Below are 18,875 nucleotides of genomic sequence, written 5' to 3' on the forward strand. Positions count from 1 at the left end.
ATTTTCCGAATAGTCATGCCAGAAGCAGCCTATTATAAGTTAACTAACGACGACTCATCAGAACTGAAACCTATCGCTGAGGTCTCAGTCTCAGTCATCAAATATCGAAGATACATCTGCTTCAAAAGACTTCAACGAGGTTTTGCTGGTAGATTTCGGTTCGAGTGCAACGTGATCAGCGTAATCCACAGATTATTAAGCCAACCTGAATCCTTGCAAGAAGAGTTGGAAAACCATCGCCGACGTGAACCAGGTATGATTGGTCTGCTACACGAGAGGAACGGCCTAGCAGCCCAATGGAAAATTAAGCTAAAAATCAACGAAAATCAAGACCTACGTGCATCGAAAAAAAAAACGATCTCTGATCTTCTCGCCGGGGGAGTATGTTCCGTCCCAACGGAAGAGAAAAACCCCCGTCAAATGCCACACCACCAGCGAAGAAATTACGCAGCACAGCAGAGAAAAACTAACAACAACGCAATTCGCACTCACTATAAAAGCGAGGTGCGCTGCCCGAAAAACATAGAGACGAATGAACTCTCAGAGTTTAAAGTCTCTCTAATTCATTACCGATTACCGAAAAAACATCACTATTTCACCGACCATCGCGACGACAACATCCGAGGAAAGCAGCAGCAGCAACGGAAGAAGAAGCACCCGACCGAAACATAAAGAAGAAGTGTAGAAGGAGAAAGAAATATATGAAAGAGTTGTTAAGTTTTCGCCATCTTTTCCTCTACATTTCTAATTCCAAAAGAGTATTCAGCCTTTCTCAAGGCTTCCGATCCAGCGAATCAACCCGCATCCGACCACGATCCCCGACGAGAGCTCCACCCGTTCAGCCAATTGGTCCCGAGCTCAGAAGTTCCCGAAAATACAGTCCACCGCAACCTAGTCTTTGTTCCCAGACTGAACACTTATTGTCTATCGGTCTAATCATGTAGAATCCATCTTCTAGCTTTCAGTATCTTCAGGAAATGGTTCGTTGGTCAACAATTAATTTTTCTGCGAGTTACTGTTGAGTCTGACCATCGACTTCGTCCAAGAGAACTTGTAATTTCATTGTGATTTCCTGAGAGTATACTCGCCGTAAGTTCAATGCGAAATGGAAGCGGCTTTTTTAGTTTATAGCGAAAAACCAATAATAGAAACAACTCAATAATGTTCGCCGATAGCAGTTCGTAGGCACGAAATCCACCATTTTTAACAGCAAAATTCTATGGTCCATGAAACATCTGTTATTTTGAATTGGATACAGTTGACATACGTCAAAAACATTAAAAAATGACGATCACTTTTAACCTTTTACCTTAGTACATACTGTCAAATATGTACCGGCAATTTGTGTTTTTGAAGAAAATGCTTTATTTATCATCTAAATTTATATTGACCCCTTCAAAATAGGCCCCTTCTGAAGCAATACACTTTTTCCAACAATTAATACAGCCATCGAAACACTTTTTATAGCCGTATCCAGGAATTACCTTCGGTTTACGCAACTAATTCGTCTTTAAGTCTTTAATGCTGTCAAAACGGATCCTACGAATCTGTAATTTGAGTTTCGGAGATAGGAAAAAGTCACACGGGCCCATATCTGAGGAATACGGTGCTTGTTCAATCGCATTCGTACCATTTTTGGTCAAAAAATCGTTCACAGGGATCGACCGAATTGGTGCATTACCGTGGTGCAGTATCTAAGTGGAAGAAATTCCGAATGAACATTACAAACAAAAATTAACTTGTTCTTAAACATTTTTTTTAAATACGAAAAAATTTCAGAGGGAAGTTTTAAATTTACAAATAACCGGCATGTATCTGACAGAATGTATGAAAATATCAGGGACGCAAACCGAAACAAAATAATTCTCTAAAGGTATGCAACAAGCAAACCAAACAACTCGAAAAATTCTGAAAGCTGCACCGATAGCTATCACTTGCTTGATGCTATCGAATTGATCGGTATTTGTAATAGCAAAATAGGGTTCCTCGATTTCTATAAAAAGGCCCATTAATGTATGAATTCCGGTTCTATATGCATGCACCTGATATTAGTCTGAATCACGTAGCAAATAAGTTTTATTTTAGGATAAGTCTGTAAAAATTAGATGTAAATGATTCTGATATATAAACGCTATATAACAAACAGTTCTGAGGTAGTTTCAGTTCACTTCTCTATAACTTTTCTCAGTTAGATTTTCTTATTATACAATTTGATGCCAAATGTCAATGATCGGCACACATATTACTTTTCGCTGAGACATAGCCACGCAAAGAAAGAGCACATTTAGAAGGCATGTTGAACCATTTAAGCACTGGGTATTATACAATTACCAGCTATTGAGTAACCACTAATTGAAGCAAGTATCCATCATCCGTTTAACATTGGAAGCGGACAATCTGAATGGCAGTGAACCGCAACCGCAATCCAGAGTCGAGAGTCGACGCGAGAAACGCGAGAGATAATCAATTTTTCGCCTATTTATCACATATGGTATTCACACGGTTATTTCCACTTTGGTTGCATTATGTTGAGCAATCGGACGAAACGTTTGGAATGTGAATGCTTTGCTATCATCTAAGGTTCCATGGAAAAGCTGCGTTATAGTGTAGAGATGTGAGAAATTGTATTTCATACTTGTTGTCAAGCAGCTACAGTTTTCTCATCCATGCAATGAGTATAATTTTAGCAAAAGTTTTGCATTAATTTGTTGCAAAAACTATTAACCATTTTAATTTCTGTTGTCCCATGAAGCTTTCCAGTGGCAAATAGTTGAAGAAAGTCGTTCTGTTTGCTCGCATTTGTGTTAATCTTCCATGCATAGTCTTGTATATAAAGTGCAATTTGTTAATTTTATTTATATAACAATTTTGGCTGATAGTAGAATAGAAGATAAAATAGCTCTGAAATTGAGCCGTTGATAGAGGAGGTCAGGGTAATACGGACATATTAAGAAGAACTACATCTACAAAACTACAAAACTACAATTACATCTTTGGAAACTCATGTTTCCCATGCAGTTTCTTGCAATTCAACCATGGTCTGAGCTCATCACGAAAGACCGTTAATTGATGAAAAAATCGCATTAATCCATCTAGAAGTGATATTGTTCTTTTTAGTAGTGTAAACGGACAGACCCTCAACTATTTTGCTTTTGGTTCCAGTCAACTTCTAAACAGTTCACCGTCGGCGATTTGTTTTACGTTTATAGACGCAGGTCATTCCTTAGGAATAGATCAAACAGATTTTTTACAGCCCACCTCACTTTCACTTTCACTGTCCGTTTCACCCCAACTGTACAATTAATTCAATAATTTAAATTTTCCACTTACAAATGAATTTACTTTTCCGTAAATACTTAATATCGCTTCTCTGTTAACTCAAAAACCGAAATATAACCATCAGCGAATTGAATTTTGATATTAAACCAATCGAAATGTTTAATATCGAAGCCGCTAAAATTACTTCCACAACATTATGTATGATTTTCGGTTTTTGTTTCCCTTTTCACTTTTGAGAAGTATTCATTGTCTTAGAGTGGTTTTAATATTATACATGCAGAACGTGTTCTCATTAACAGAAATCTGAAATTTAAAATGTAACTATACAAATCAACCACCTGTCCATATTACCTCCTCTGTCCGTATTACCCGCAGTTCCCCTACGAAGTTGACGGTAATTGTCCACAAAGAATGAGTCCCGAAGTTTTATTACGTATTGGAAAAATAATTCCGATCGTTTTGTAATTGAATCCATTTAGTACATTATATCGTTTACTCTTCAAAATTGTAGCACATTAAAATCTTTGATTCGAAATCCAAACTGTTCAATATGAATTGTGTTTTTGTTTCTCTAGTGCATTTGAATCCTTTTTACGATCTGTTTTGTTCTTCAAAAGATGTGCGCGATTGAAACTCCGCCTGTGAATGGCGGATCTCTATAGTACACCCAAAACTGATTTTTAGCTCATGTTTTGTCATCCCAATTTATGACATTAAATGAGACATAACATAACAGAAAATGTCATGACTCACAAATACTGGTAAGCATTTGTATAATATACATGGTACAGCAATATAAGATTAATACGAGCGAGTGAAATAAAAGACAAATAAGCTTTCCGCATGCTTTGCCACATACACGGCCCAGACCGAGATAGATATTGTTCTCCTTCATGTACTCCTTTTCTACTCTTAGAAAACACTTCCCAACTTCATTTTATAATCAGGCGCAATATTATCACGTATTTGCTGAGCAACTTCTTAAGCATCATTAGCCATGTGCATAGCGTGGTCGTGTAAAATAGCTTTGCATTCCAGCCGGCCATTGACGTCGTATGAACTTTTTTTTTTGCACAATCTCAAATGAAATGAGAAAAGAAAACAGAAAGAGATGTCTGCACGCATACATACAAACCATTTTTAAGCTTTCAAAATAGCTCATTATTTGCGCATTTGACTCAACAGTACACTAAATGGCATCAGTTCTGCCAAAGATGACATGTTTTCTGCCAACGCTAGTTTGGGTGTAGCATGTCAGAAAAAGAACCAGAAACTATTGAGAACCAGAGCAGAGGGTCCAAAGCCCCTAAGGAGGATGGTTGTATTAGCTGTTATCCATGGTTATTATACAAAGAAAACAATGGATGAACTCATAATCAAATCACTCACCACATTGATTGTTACCTCCCCCTACTAACTATCTCTTCCTTGATAATCACTTGGTTCCCAGCTATAGAGGCGACCCTTTTGGCCTTCGGGCGAATATCATACTAACATTCCTTCCCCTGACGATTATAAGGACGTGACCGGCGTCGTTATTGACTATTCAAAGTTCGATTCACCGAAACCTGCACAACAAGAATGATTTGCTACTTCATCTTCTTTGATGGCGCTGACGTTCCCAGTGGAACTTCGGCCTTCTCAACGTAAGTATTTTTTGCGTCATTTTTATTAGTAGTACTTAGTTGAGATTTCTATGCCGAACAAGACGGCTTGAATGTTTTCTGGGGTGTCAAGCCTAGAATACGTTTGACCACAGTGCAAGTCAGAAGAAATTTCTTTGGCGAAAAATCCCTGGCCAGAACGGGAATCGAACCCGAACCCCCGGCATGATAATGTGGGACGTTAACCACTGGGCCACGGGAGCACATGATTTGCTACTACCAAGCGTAATTCGGTGTGTTCTTTGTGCAATTTCGTTGGTTCAGGTCAATAACTGATAGCAACTACGAAGTGTACAGTCTGTTACTGTTCGTGGAGGTGAACGTGTGAGACATACGAAATAAGCGCGTTCTGGTTCGCGAATTTCAAAAAAATTGCGTCGGGATAAAACTAAGCGCGATGTTGCGTGAATTTTCACTGCTTTAAGCCTCACTTGCACCGCCACGACTTGGTACATGGCCCTTACCCGAAGATGCCAACACCCGCCGCCAGATGTCACTGGTGTTGGCAGGAAATTAATAAGAATGTTCCGAAAATGGGAATCCGGACCTGGAGTGAGGGATCATAAGCGTGATGACCGAGTCGAGAGGTTGACGATTGAAAAGGTGTAAAGGGGACTTGTAAAGAAACCATCAAACGGGACGGTCGACTTTGGGAGAAGAGAAAAAGTTTTCGCGCGAAGAAAAGGCGATTGATCGCGCGAATAAGTAAAGTTTCTGAAAGTTTTCTCTTACATCACCCGACTCGTAGGTGCGTGCGGTAGATGCGGTTGGTAATCATGTGAGTTTTTTCCGTGCCCTGGACTTTGCTCCACAATCTTCCTTTACGATCTTCTTGAAGTCGCCAATCCCGTGTTCCATAGCCATTTTCCCTATTGAACGCACTGGATTCGCCCGAATCTTCCTGTTGATGGCAACGATAACCCTCGGAATCCGAGCTGACCTCGGACGGCCTGTGTCCACCTTCGCGGATAGTTGTCCTTTCTTTTATCGGTCTAAGATCCCTTTCACGGTCCACCGGGACATTCCCACGGCGATTGAAATGTCTTTTTGTGACAATTGCGCGTGGGTCAAATCACGAATACGCTGCCACTACGCCATGAAGCAACTGTCAAACTAGAAAAATCGGCTTTTTTACTAGTAGTCTATTATTATATGAGCTATAGCTTACGTGCATGCAAAAGAAACCAAAGCATTGTTTGCTCAGGTGAAACGTGAATCTTATTTGTACGATGAAACTCATTCGCGAACTTGCTTCTAATTGCTCGGTTCTTGAGGCTCTCGAGTCACTAGTCAAACGACATCTACCGCTCAATGTAACACTACGTTTTCGTCAGGATTGTTCGTTTCGTAGTTCAACAGACACCGTTTCTTACGATTATCGTAAAGCTGGCTTCGAGGGAATGATCGCTATTTTTGAACATGTCAACTGGGACGATGAACTTCGTGATTGTGACGCGATCGTAGAATCATCCATTTTTTCGAATATTGTTGTTTATGCGAACGATCAATTCGTACCAAAGAAAATTCCGTCCTCACCTACTAAGCCCCTTAGTCCAACCATCGACTGATGCGACTAAAGTCATATAATCGTGCTGCTATGAATAAATTTCGCAAACATGGATGATCAACGGAAAGAGTCAGGGTTACCTTATGTTATGTTCAATGCTGATCAAGAGGCAACGGGTACGGTGGGAATTGCTGATCTTTTCCGATCGCAGCTCAGCAGTGTTTTCGTCAACGAACCTTTGTCTAGAGACGACCATTTATTAGTTGCCGCTAGTGAGGTTCTTATACATCGTGCCATTAGGTTGCATTGACGACGTTCGGTATACTAGCCTCCGTCTTAAGAATTCTGTCTCCGTTGGTCCAGACGGAATACCTTCGCTCGTCATTAAGAACTGCATTGAAGTTTTTTTTCGCATCATTAGCATCCATCTTCAACCTTTCGTTGAATTCCGGAATTTTTCCCGAGATCTGGAAATTCTCGTTCGTTTTTCATATTTTCAAAAAAGCAGTCGGTTACGAACTATCGCGGTATAGCTGCTTTATGTGCAGTCTCTAAATTATTTGAACTGTTGGTGCTGGATTATTTGAAATACGATTGATCCAGCTACATTGCTTCTGAGCAGCATGGGTTTATGCCGAAGAGATCTACTGCTACAAATCTCGTACAAAACTTACAATATTAGAGTAACTTGGCTTCTCTGCTTAATTGGCCATACTTTACCAGTCGATATAAGGCAGTAAAAATAGGTGATCATATCTCCGAATTGTTTCCAGTATCTTCTGGTTTGCCTCAGGGTAGACCCTTTTTTACTCTATTTGAACGATGTTTATTTTTCTATTCGTTGTATGAAACTGTCACGTCAACGATTTCAAACTGTATTTTGTTGAAAAGGACCGTGGCTTTATTTCTGCAGCAGCATGTAACCAGGGACGGTCGGGTCTGAATGAATGGGGAAGTTTCTAGTGAATGGCTTAAGCGCTACACCCGAAGGAGACCGTTCACCACTGTTTCGGTGCCCAGCTGAGACTCCGCCTAAGGGCAGGTTTTTATTTTGTACCCCCAAATACAGAAAGGTTTCAGGTTCGACCGTCCCAAGCACTTTGGGAAACGAACTGATTGCTGGGGCAATTGTTGCTAGCAACAATCGACCTCAAATCGATAAAACAGATCCTACATTTGCCTGTGTTATCATCACAGGTAAAATCTCAAACAATTCACGTTTTCCCTTCACGCTTGGGAAACCAGATCCAACAAGAAATCGTCAAAGAAAAACCAATGAGGGAAGCAAGGCCTGCTACCCAAAACCCCGTCACAAACCAGATCCAGGAAACTTTTAGTTTCTTAACAAAAAAAAACACTAGCTTTGAACTTTCGCAAGAGGTATTTGCATAGATTATATGTTAATTTAGTTCAGTTATATTCAAAAAAAATATTCATCTTCTATTTACACAATGTTTAATTTCCTAACGTACAAATCATTTTCTTCATTTCCCATTTTTCTACAATTCATATATCTTCTCTCTCTACCTAAACTCCCCTACACTATCCTCAAATGGCTCAACAAAACTTTCCAATAAACTTCACTACTAATAATTATTCTCCGTCATTAATTCCATTAGTCGTGCTTTGTCTCGTGCTCATCTTCATCTTCTCACTTTCATTCCCTTTAGGTATATGGTGGGTGGGTAGTCATTTTGTGTGCGTATATCATTATTCATTCACTTCATTTAATCATTAATTTATAATCACAACCAGCGGAAAATAATTTTGCATCGCTGGGAGACCTAGGGATTTCAGTATCTTCACTTCTCGTTCTATTCAACACTCGTTACGTGGTAATTATTCACTCGTTCTTTTGGGATTCGAACCAGGTACCCTTATCATGGGAGACCGGTCGACCAACTCGCTCGACTACGGTCGCTACTCGGATAATGTTTCACGACCGTACCGGCACTAATTTCATCTTGCGCAAGGAATTAATGTTTTTTTACTCGCAACCTTTTTGAGTTCGCTGCCCAAGTATTACTTTTCGTCGCAGCTTCCGTTGCTTAGATCAGCGGGGCTTCCTCCCGCGGTTGTCGATGTTGCCGTGGCTCGGATTAGCGGAGCTTCTCCGCATACGCCGGTCGTCGTCGCTGTTGCTGCTTCCTGCCAGCGCTTCGCGCTCTTCAGCTCGTGGTTTGCTGGTACCTTCTCGCTGCACCGTGGGGTCTGGAACGGCTCTAGCTGTTGAACGGTGTGTCGGAATCGCAACTGAGAGTTTCACCACGATGAGCACGCTTTCACTCCCTATATCTCCTAATAGAGCCACTAGCCTAGCCACTACTTTAGCCAATGCTTTGAAATATCTGCGCTAACACACCGAGGCTTTTGGCGATGTCCACCGGTCCAGCCTCTTCAACGATCCAGGAAAAGTGATCGATTAGAATTCAAAGCTCCTCAGATCAGCCCGGCGCGAGATCAGTCCTGTCTCAGTTATGTAATTGCCACAAAAGTGCGCAAGTACATAACATTTCTAAAGTCGATTATCGTGGGCAACAATTGCCTCAATCATTAAGCCCATCCACCTTTAATCCCAAGTGCCTGATCTTGCCGGACCTTCAGTCCAACCCATATTTCAAACCTGAAACAGGAACAGATCTTTCACTCCTCTTTTGGGTGAGGATGCAGCTCAACGTTTCCACAAAAGACATGTTCCCAAAGGAAAAAGAGAAAAATGCTGAGTGCCGCGTAGCTAGAATGGAATGATTTTTGTCATCCCAGTTCTATCGACGTTTAAGCACTCAGTGGAACCCTATAAATGCCTCTTGTGGAAAGTTGCTCGAAAGAATCAATTCCGAAGCTTTGCAGAATCAAGGGGCCGGCATATCTGAATTCGTGTATCATGCTACAAGCAGTTGAACGTTTTTGCTGATTGGTGTCACAAGAACAGAATGGTGCCTAACGCCTCTCATATTTCGGTTCGCAATGGTGTCTAACGCCTCAATATTTCTCTATTGGGCGAAGTTCCGGCGCGTTGGGCGGGTTCATTTCCTTTGGCACGAAGGTGACCCCGTTGGCTTCGTACCACTCCAACACGTCCTTTGAATAGTGGCACGAAGCGAGATCCGGCCAGAAGATGGTCGGGCCCTCGTGCTGCTTCAATAGTGATAGTAAGCGCTTCTGTAGGCACTCCTTAAGGTAAAGCTGCCCGTTTACCGTGCCGGTCATCACGAAGGCGGCGCTCCGCTTTCCGCAAGAGCAGATCGCTTGCCACACCATGTACTTTTTGGCAAACTTGGATAGTTTCTGCTTGCGAATCTCCTCCGGAACGCTGAATTTGTGCTCTGCGGAGAAGAACAACAGGCCCGGCAGCTGACGAAAGTCCGCTTTGACGTAGGTTTCGTCGTCCATTACCAGGCAATGCGGCTTCGTCAGCATTTCGGTGTACAGCTTCCGGGCTCGCGTCTTCCCCATCATGTTTTGCCTTTCGTCGCGGTTAGGAGCCTTCTGAACCTTTTATGTACGCAGGCCCTCCCGCTGCTTGGTCCGCTGGACGAATGAACTTGACAAATTCAGCTTATTGGCGACATCCCGGACCGAACTTCTCGGATCACGTCTAAACTGCTCAACTACGCGCTTGTGATCTTTTTCACTGACGGCGCATCCATTTTTGCCGTTCTTCACCTTCTGGTCGATGGTTAGGTTCTCGAAGTATCGTTTTAGTACTCTGCTGACCGTGGATTGGACGATTCCCAGCATCTTACCGATGTCCCGATGTGACAACTCCGGTTCTCGAAATGAGTGCGCAGGATTAATTCACGACGCTCTTTTTCGTTCGACGACATTTTTCCAAATTTACGAAAAATTGACAGTGAAGCATGGCCAACGTGATCTATACACTCTTATCTGATTATAAGCGAGAGCTGAAGATATAATTCCTAAAAATTAAATTTCTACAGCGTTTTTTCTGTGATGCAATTTGATGTGACACACCCTTTATGATGCTTATTGTATTTCTTCGTGATTTCATGGTGCTGAAATAAAAGTATTGTATTTATAATCACATACTTTTACAAATAGACGTCAAAACCAAAGGAAATGCAATTGAAATTTTCTTTGATGTAAGGTTTAGTATTAAAATCAACGTTTCACTAGCATTTTCCCATACGACGATCACTCATTTCTTATCGAGACATTTGTTCTCTTTTCGAGTCAAAAATTCGCGAACACAATGTTACGTTATGTCAAACTTTGCTCGAAACTCTACTACTGCCTAATTCATTTCGCTCGTTTCGGGCTCACTTCAAAATTCATAATGGCAAAAGTGGTCGAAACGAACAAAAATCACTCGTTTCGAGATGCGAAATGCCACCCCAGTTTGTCATTGAACAAATACGCCTGCCCCTGAGAGAACTGATTCTCAATTCATCGTCAAATAAAGACCAGGGCAAGAAAGGAGCAAACTGGACGTTAGTAATTTACCTTACGACAGTGGCGTAGCGTGATCGGGTAACATCTGGGGCGGGTGTCTTGGGTGTCACCCCTTCCAATTAAATCTTGTTATCAAGCCTTTGTTTTGATTCTCTAACGAAAAATCAAATTTACTGATCCAAGAAACCTAAATTTGAGGTCATAATTAATAAAACGGATGATTTTCCAAGCGTTTGGTTTTTAATTGACAGAATTTGGAAATCACCGTACCATAGCGATCACCATTGTCAGCAACATTGTTCTCATCATCATCTTTAAAGAAGCACGGGTCAATGATTCCTCCGGACCACAAACCGCACCAAACAATACATTTTTCGGGGAACATTGGCAGCTCTCGTATTATTTGTGTCTGCTCGTGTGACCAAATACGACAATTTTATTTATCAACGTATCCGTCCAACCAAAAATGTGATTCATCGCTGAAGCATTTTAAACAGAGCATTGATTTTGATAACAAAATTCAATTATCTGTGATTTTAATAATGAAATGTCAATGAACACTTGCAACTTTAGTTTTGACACATGGCACAAATTAATTATGATCTGTCAAAACAGTGCGCTGAAAAACTAAACAGAAAAAATCACGCACAACAAATCGTAAAATCATTACACGTCTCGACTTAACAGCAGCAAATTGTCTGAACACATTGTCAAAGTCAACGGAGTTAGTCAGTTTACTTTCGATTGGCAGAGAGCCAATCCGTTTAAGCATCCGCAAGTAATTTTTAATTAATTTCAACTTTGATACTAGGTGCCATAAAAACGCAAATCGTTAGTAACAGCTTCAAACTCACTGTAAGATTTGGAAGCGTTTCTCATAAATTCCATTTCATGAAGAACTGTATCACTTCCAATGTACACCAATGATTGGCATCGTTTAGGTTCGTAAAAAATTGCAAATTTGGGAATCAAAGTTTTCAATTCGCTGTCAGATACTGCTAACATGTAACACTTATACGGCTACTATTATCTTGTAGTTCTGAACTCCTCCTGAAATGATTGGAGCGATGTCGAAACTTGAGAATTGCACTTGATGAAAACTGAACCGTCACTCTCCATTTAAGGGAGTATGTGTTGTAGTATAAAAATTGAAAAAAACACGATTTTTTCCTTTAGATTCCTTAAGTTTAGACATTCAAGAATATACCCCAGAAATGATTTGTCGTAAACTACATCGTTTACCAAGTTATAGTCATTTCAGATATTTTTACATGTCCGATGCTCATACGATAGCGGTATCTTTACTGATCTGTTCGATTTTTTTTCGTTTCAGATAACCAGAAGGCCTGGAATCATTTACGCCATAGTCCCCTCACTTCACCAGCTTGTAACTATTTTAATTTTGAATATTTTTACCGTTTATTTCTTGTTGTATTGTAAAAAAAGAAACAAGTCAGGAAATATTGTATAGCGAAAATAGTCCTTGTTTCATTTGTACAGAGCTCGAAAAAAACGCCCGAAATTCGTGCCTCTACACTAGAATATCCCTTTAATGAGGGGTGTCATTACTCAAATCAGTAACCTCTTTTCATCCAATACAAAAAAAAACCACAAGAAAGATTCTTTACATGAACATTTCCATGGTGAAATTGTTCACTAAATAATGACACCAATCACAGAATAGACTCGAATGAATTTCAAAGAAGACGGGTGACGTTTGTTCTAAAGTTTCAAAGATTTTTATTTTTTGAAATAAATATAATTATCATGGTGTTTGCATTTCATTTGAAGTCCCTTCGTTTTCGTTTTCGTTATACGATTCTAATGTAGTTTGTTTCTTTTCGTTAGTTATCGTACAATCCGTATGTCTCCAATCGAATGTCACCGTAGCCTAAATTTATAGTTGACGTTACATTTGCAATGATATTGCTTGAGTATCGTACTCAAAGGATATAAAAAAGGACACCGATCTGAACGTGTCAAATATAGCCCCTATGCATTTAATGGATATAATTAGGATTGTAGGAAGTGTCTCTCGTCAATGAAATTGAAACTAAAATGAATTGCGGAAACTTACGGGTCATCGATTTTCCGATCAGCAAAATTTCAATGGATCCTCACATTGCCCCCATCATTTGTTCATCTTTATCAAGCATGTTATCTCAAGCATGTTATTAAACAAATTAAGAATATATTCATTTTAAATGACTTGGGCTGGAATTAATATGATTCATGTTAAATTGCTCAACCCGAAATCAATGACACACTATTCTGTCGCTTCAATACACCGTTTCGGGCATGCATCAAACATAATTTTGACAGCAACAACTGAGCGATAGCTTTATGCGCCTGAGCATAATTCATGCTGCATGTGGTGCAGGAACTCAGAGAGAACATAGAATGAAGCTTTCTGAAGAGCGAAAATGCGCGAATGCGAGGATGCGAGAGAGCGAGAAATAGCAGCGGTCGGCAACATTAATACAGATGAACTCGTAAACATTTTTCGAACCGGCATGTTTCATGCTATGTTTACAAGTTCTCCCAAGACATTTCTTCGAGCATATATTTTACGCATTTTGTGTTTGAATGATTCAGTCTTTGTGAATGACAAAGAAGTCGAAATGTTGATACGATTTATTTTGTTCTAGGTATTAATAATTGATAAGTTCCGGTGATAGCATATCCACCATCCTCGCGTTTTCCTTCGAAAACAGAACTTTGTTTACGTCATAGTCATTTCCAGGTGGTTTCCGATGCTTTCGACATGCTCTCCGGTTCTCTCGTTCCGTGTTCGCTGAGCATAAGTTTACACACCCTTGTGAGTTCATCGGCAGAATCTGGCGACCACCGTTTTGTTAGTATCGTGAGAGATTTGGTCGCGAGTGGATGGTTGCACAATTTTCTGCATGAGGACAACTTTACCGATTTCCTTATCACAATAGCAGACTGGTGAAAAAAAACCAATTGTGAAGGTACTACTGTGAATGCTGAATGATTCCAGGACTATTCTGGAGGAGTGTGAGGTGAATAAATTCAGATCTACCCCTCTCAACATCTGTTCGTTTGTCTTCAACACTTCGCTAAAGAAAGAAGGGGGCAGGGTAAGGAGCGAAGAAATCAGTGAAGTTATGAATAAATAAATATCGGATTAATTGGCTGCATTACAGTTCGATTAGGATTGATGAATGTGGTGCGCTGTGCTGAATGAAACAGTGATAATAAATTAATTTAGCTGAATAATAGTGAAAGAGTTATTTACGTTGGTTCGATTACTCTGCGATCATTGCTGATAAGGGGTTTGCGGTCACCAATCAATGTATAATCTATAGCGACCCAAAGGGAGCATATCTTTCCTCTAGATATCGAGGAAAAGGAACCGTGAAAAGTTTCGTGAAGGGGAAATCGATAAAATTTTCAGCGGTGGGAAAATTAAGCGTGAGATGGAAAACCTCCCATCCCTGTGTATATGAGAGTGTTTTTGGTGTATGGTACAGAGATTAATTTTCGGCAAAAACGAAGTACGATAGGAGCACCCACCAAGTTGTTCGAAGTGCGGCATGATTTGCATATAAATTGGATCCGAGGATAAAGTGAAACGGAAAAGGATGTTAAATGGTTTAGTGACCAAAGAAAAAAAAATAGTTGGATGTGTGAATTTATTAAATTTTGCGCGAAAGCTTGTTCAACAGGATTTTAGCATGGAGGAGGAACTACGTTGTCCTGTTTGCAAACAGCTTTTCTCCGGTCCGGTATTGTTGCCGTGTTATCATGCGCTTTGTTTAGCGTGTGCTTTGGACATCCAGACAACAGCAAATCAGGTCCATCACGCTCCAGCCATCCATCTGCATCAGCAGCATTTACAGTCATCTGCATCTTCGGTTAGCACTGGTAGCTCGAGTGCAACCGAAAGTGTTTCATCTGATCAAGATCAAGCTGATAAAGTCAGTATCCTCAGCGAGGCAGATTCCGGTGTCATCTGTTGCACATCCCGGCCTGGCTCATACGCCGGTACACCTAATCTTCAAGGGTTATTGTTCCCACCGTCCAGTTCTGGATCGGTATTTTCGCTCGCTTGTCCGGTTTGTCGTAAAATAGTGTTTTTTGACGAGCTTGGAGCGAGGAATCTTCCCTTGTACCGTGCGATGGAATCAATTGTTGATCGGTTCTGTGAACGCGAAGCACTCCGATGTCAAATGTGCGAGACGGAACCTCCGAAGGTTGCGTCAGTTGTCTGTGAACAGTGTGAAATACGTTACTGCGACGGATGTCGTGAGCTGTGCCATCCGGCACGTGGTCCTTTGGCTAAGCACACTCTTACCAAGCCACGTGGCGCATCTCAACTTCGAGAGTCCATTTGCGGCGACCACAATGAACCACTCACCATGTACTGCTTGGCGTGCAAATTACCCATATGTAATCAATGCATAGCTGAGAACCGCCATCAGTCTCACGATTTGCAGTCGATTACAGCAATGTGTAAGGCACAAAAGGTAAGACCCTTGAACCATAGCGACCACCTTTAGGTTTCCATTCTACGTTTCAAATTGTTTTTTTTCGTGCACATGGATTATTCGTATTTGGACTCGGATGTTTCAAAACGGCTGACAGACAGCGGCACACGCCCTGACGATTCGAAATTTGCGGATGCGTTAAATGCATTTTTGTTATTTCACCATCATCATTGCACCGTTGCACCGGTATACCGAAGAATAGTGCTCGATGTGAGCGGAGGAACCGGTTCACGCGACGGATGATTTTTACAAACAACCGGTTTCCAACCTCATCTTCGGCCCCTTTTTTGTTTTACTTTTCATACTGATACACCTTTCTTCTGTTATTCTTACCGCGAATGCTGCCTTGCACCAGCAAGAAGCCATCAAGTAAGCAAGAAAGGCTTGTCAGAATCTCTCGTTACACTGAAATTTCTGTGGGTCAAAATACTCCGGACGAAATGATTAACGTTGGTTTATCAGGTTTAAAGAGGAATAGTGGCAAGCCATATACGGAGCAAGATGATAATTTGACCCATTGCAGCTTCACGAGCACCAATGTTTTTCCAATCTTGTTTTTATTTCCCAGTTTTTTTTCTCGCTTTTTAAGAGCATGCTTTTTATGTGTTATGTGTACTAACTTTCACATTTATTGCCAGGAAAGACAAGAAATATTTTTAATTGCCCGAAAACCATTCAAAGGCAAAAAAAAGAAGATCTAATGCAAAGGAAGAAAAAACATACATTTCGCTTTCAATATCCAGATGTCGTGGAAAGTTTGTATTTCCCTTAATTTAAGTTCAACTAATGGAATTTTTTCGGAGCGTTTGGCACTGTTGCATTGCTGATCCATGAAACTTTGACCCACGTCTTGTATAAAAATTGCAATAAAAACTATTTATTTTGACGTAGGATTATGTGTTTCGGGAACAAAGCGCTGCGATTTTCCAAGAGGTGAACATGCTCTTCGACACGAGTTCGATGCGATTTGCCAGTGTGATAACATAAAATCAATGCTGACCGCAAATCGTACTTTCCAGGCGCAAAAGTGTTCAAAGCTCATCAATCTTATGCCACGAAGTAAAGGTTGTGTTGTTTTGAATTGATATTCTTCGCTAGATGTCAAAAAGACAATGCTGTCAATATTGTCAGGAAGATGAAGAAGAGAATCTCGTTATTTTATTTTATTTTTATTTAATTTATTTATACGAAAGCTACAGTGTGAGGAAAAATCCTTTTAAATTACTGCAACGTGCGATATAATCAACATAATCTGTTCTGTTCTGAAACATTTACCTTGCATATGAAAACTACTACTCAGATGTGCTAATTCCTCCTGTTGAACCACTCAATGGTGTCTTTGCGAAAACCGTTAGACGAAACATTAATTTTGATATCGTTAGGAAGTCGATTCCAAATTGCTATTCCCCTTACAAAAAAATTATTACCGTAATGGGACGTGCTGTGGTTCGGTAAAACATAATTCCGTACACGATTACTTCTGAAAGGTACAAGCTTTTCGTGTAAATATGTTGGTGTCGAAGAGTTAATTATTTTGTGTAATAAAAGACATGTTCTTAGCTTAAAAAACTCATAGAAAGGACAACCTAGTAATCGCTGTTGAAGATGTGTTACTCTAGAAAAGCGTGTTAGATTAAAAGCAAAGCGAACACACGAATTTAGATCTACCCGTAGTCTATCTAATGCTCTAGCCGAAGCGTTTAGAAGCAAGACCGCTCCGTACATAAAATGTGGTAGTAACTGACTTTTGAATAGTTTAATTTTAGTATTCGAATTCAACATTTTTGCTGTCAACTTTAGTTGACGAAGCCCGTTAAAAATATGAGAGCTTACATGTTTGTCCCACTCAAGATCGTTTTGAATGATAAATCCAAGAACAGACGCTGACTGCACATATTCGATAGCATCTTGTCCAAGAACTAGCGGTGGTAGGATGTAGATCTTGAAAGAAACATCGCCTTTGTTTTGCTAACATCAACTCAGCATGTTTGTCTGAGTCCATTGATATATCCATTTTAAATCGTCATTGATCAGCCTAGCCATTATGTAAATAGGCAATGTAGAAGTACCCAAATAAAGTTGCACTTCATCAACAAACATGTGAATTTTACATGATTGCAAGATTGTGGGTAAATCATTTATAAATAGAGTAAATAATAAAGGACCAAACACAGATCCTTGTGGTATTCCGGATAGGACATCGATTGACTGCGAATTGATGCCGTTGACTGATACTATCTGTTTCCGAACTCTTAGGTAAGCTTGGATTAACTTAACAGATGCCCGCGAGAATGAGAAAAGCGAAAAGAGTTTTTCCAATAACTTCACATGCGATAACCGATCAAATGCCTTCGAAAAATCGATAAATAACAAAAACGCAACCCCCTTTTTGTCGATTTCCATATGAATATCCTCATGAACCTTCAATATTGCACTTGTTGTGCTATGACCCGGTCTAAACCTGATTGAAACTCACTCAGAAGATTGTTGAAGTTTAGGAATCTGAGTTTTTAAAGTTTTCTCAAATGCTTTGGACAGAGCACTGAGAATGCTTATAGGGCGCAGATTGTTCAAATTTATGCTTCTAGTAGATTTTTTAACTGGAATTATTTTAGCTGATTTCCATGCTGCTGGATACTTCGAGGTAGCAATAATCAAACCAAATATGAAGCAAATTTCAGAAATAATAGACGGAAGTACTAATTTAATGAATCGAATAGGTATACCGTCCAAGCCAATAGCATTTGATTTGATTGAGTTTATAGCCACAACCACGTCAAATGGATTAACGCGCGAAAAATTGAATCCTGACTCAGAAGGAGGCATCATCTGAAGGTGTGAATCATTATTTGTGAAATTTGAACCAAAATATTCATTAATCTCATCAGCAGAATCCGCAAATTGATCAATTTGATGGAAATTATTGACTACATTAAGTCGTTTGAGTCTGATCCACAAGTCTCTAGTAGAAGAGGATTGAGATAAATTTCGTGACACATAATTTACTTTGGCTGAATTGATCAAACGTCTGTTTCGTAGTCTTTTATATTGAACATGGTCAGCCTCGTTCTTAGTTCTCTTCCATAAAGAATAAGCAATATCACGTTCCACCATAGATTGCAAGATTTCGTTATTGAACCATGGATTCTTTTTAGGTTTGCAGACACGAAGTGGGATAAATGTATCGTAAAGTTCCAGTTCCAGTTATACTGTAGAAATAAAACTGTAGAAATCTGTATACAGTGGCTCAAACTCGTAATCGTACTCCACATTTTTCCTTTTTTGAAAGTCGAAAACAAGCTTTCGGAACATTATATTTAAAAAAATAATGGTTTAAAAGGTTTGCTATCTGTTTTCAGAATAATGGTTTTTATTTCTCTGAAAATGGCGAATGTATGTGCTAATGTATGAAAATTGATTCAAACTCATAGAGGAACTGGTACAAATTCGGTACCCCGTGGGTAATTTGGTAGACACCCGGATCTCCGGCGGTAATGAGCG

General features: G+C 40.0%; 1 protein-coding gene across 2 annotated transcripts in view; it reads left to right on the forward strand.

The window, feature by feature from the left end:
- The first annotated feature begins 13,733 nt into the window (after positions 1-13,733).
- The window catches only part of LOC129776473 (E3 ubiquitin-protein ligase TRIM9), a 196,982-nt gene continuing 191,840 nt past the window's right edge, over positions 13,734-18,875 (forward strand). For both annotated transcript variants that reach the window (XM_055782137.1, XM_055782138.1), the window contains exon 1: positions 13,734-15,353. In XM_055782137.1, coding sequence (XP_055638112.1) covers positions 14,469-15,353 — 885 coding nt within the window. In that variant the 5' untranslated portion in view covers positions 13,734-14,468. The remainder of the gene's footprint in view (positions 15,354-18,875) is intronic.

The sequence above is a fragment of the Toxorhynchites rutilus genome, chromosome 3 (genome assembly GCF_029784135.1).
Source record: "Toxorhynchites rutilus septentrionalis strain SRP chromosome 3, ASM2978413v1, whole genome shotgun sequence".
NCBI classification, from domain to species: domain Eukaryota; kingdom Metazoa; phylum Arthropoda; class Insecta; order Diptera; family Culicidae; genus Toxorhynchites; species Toxorhynchites rutilus.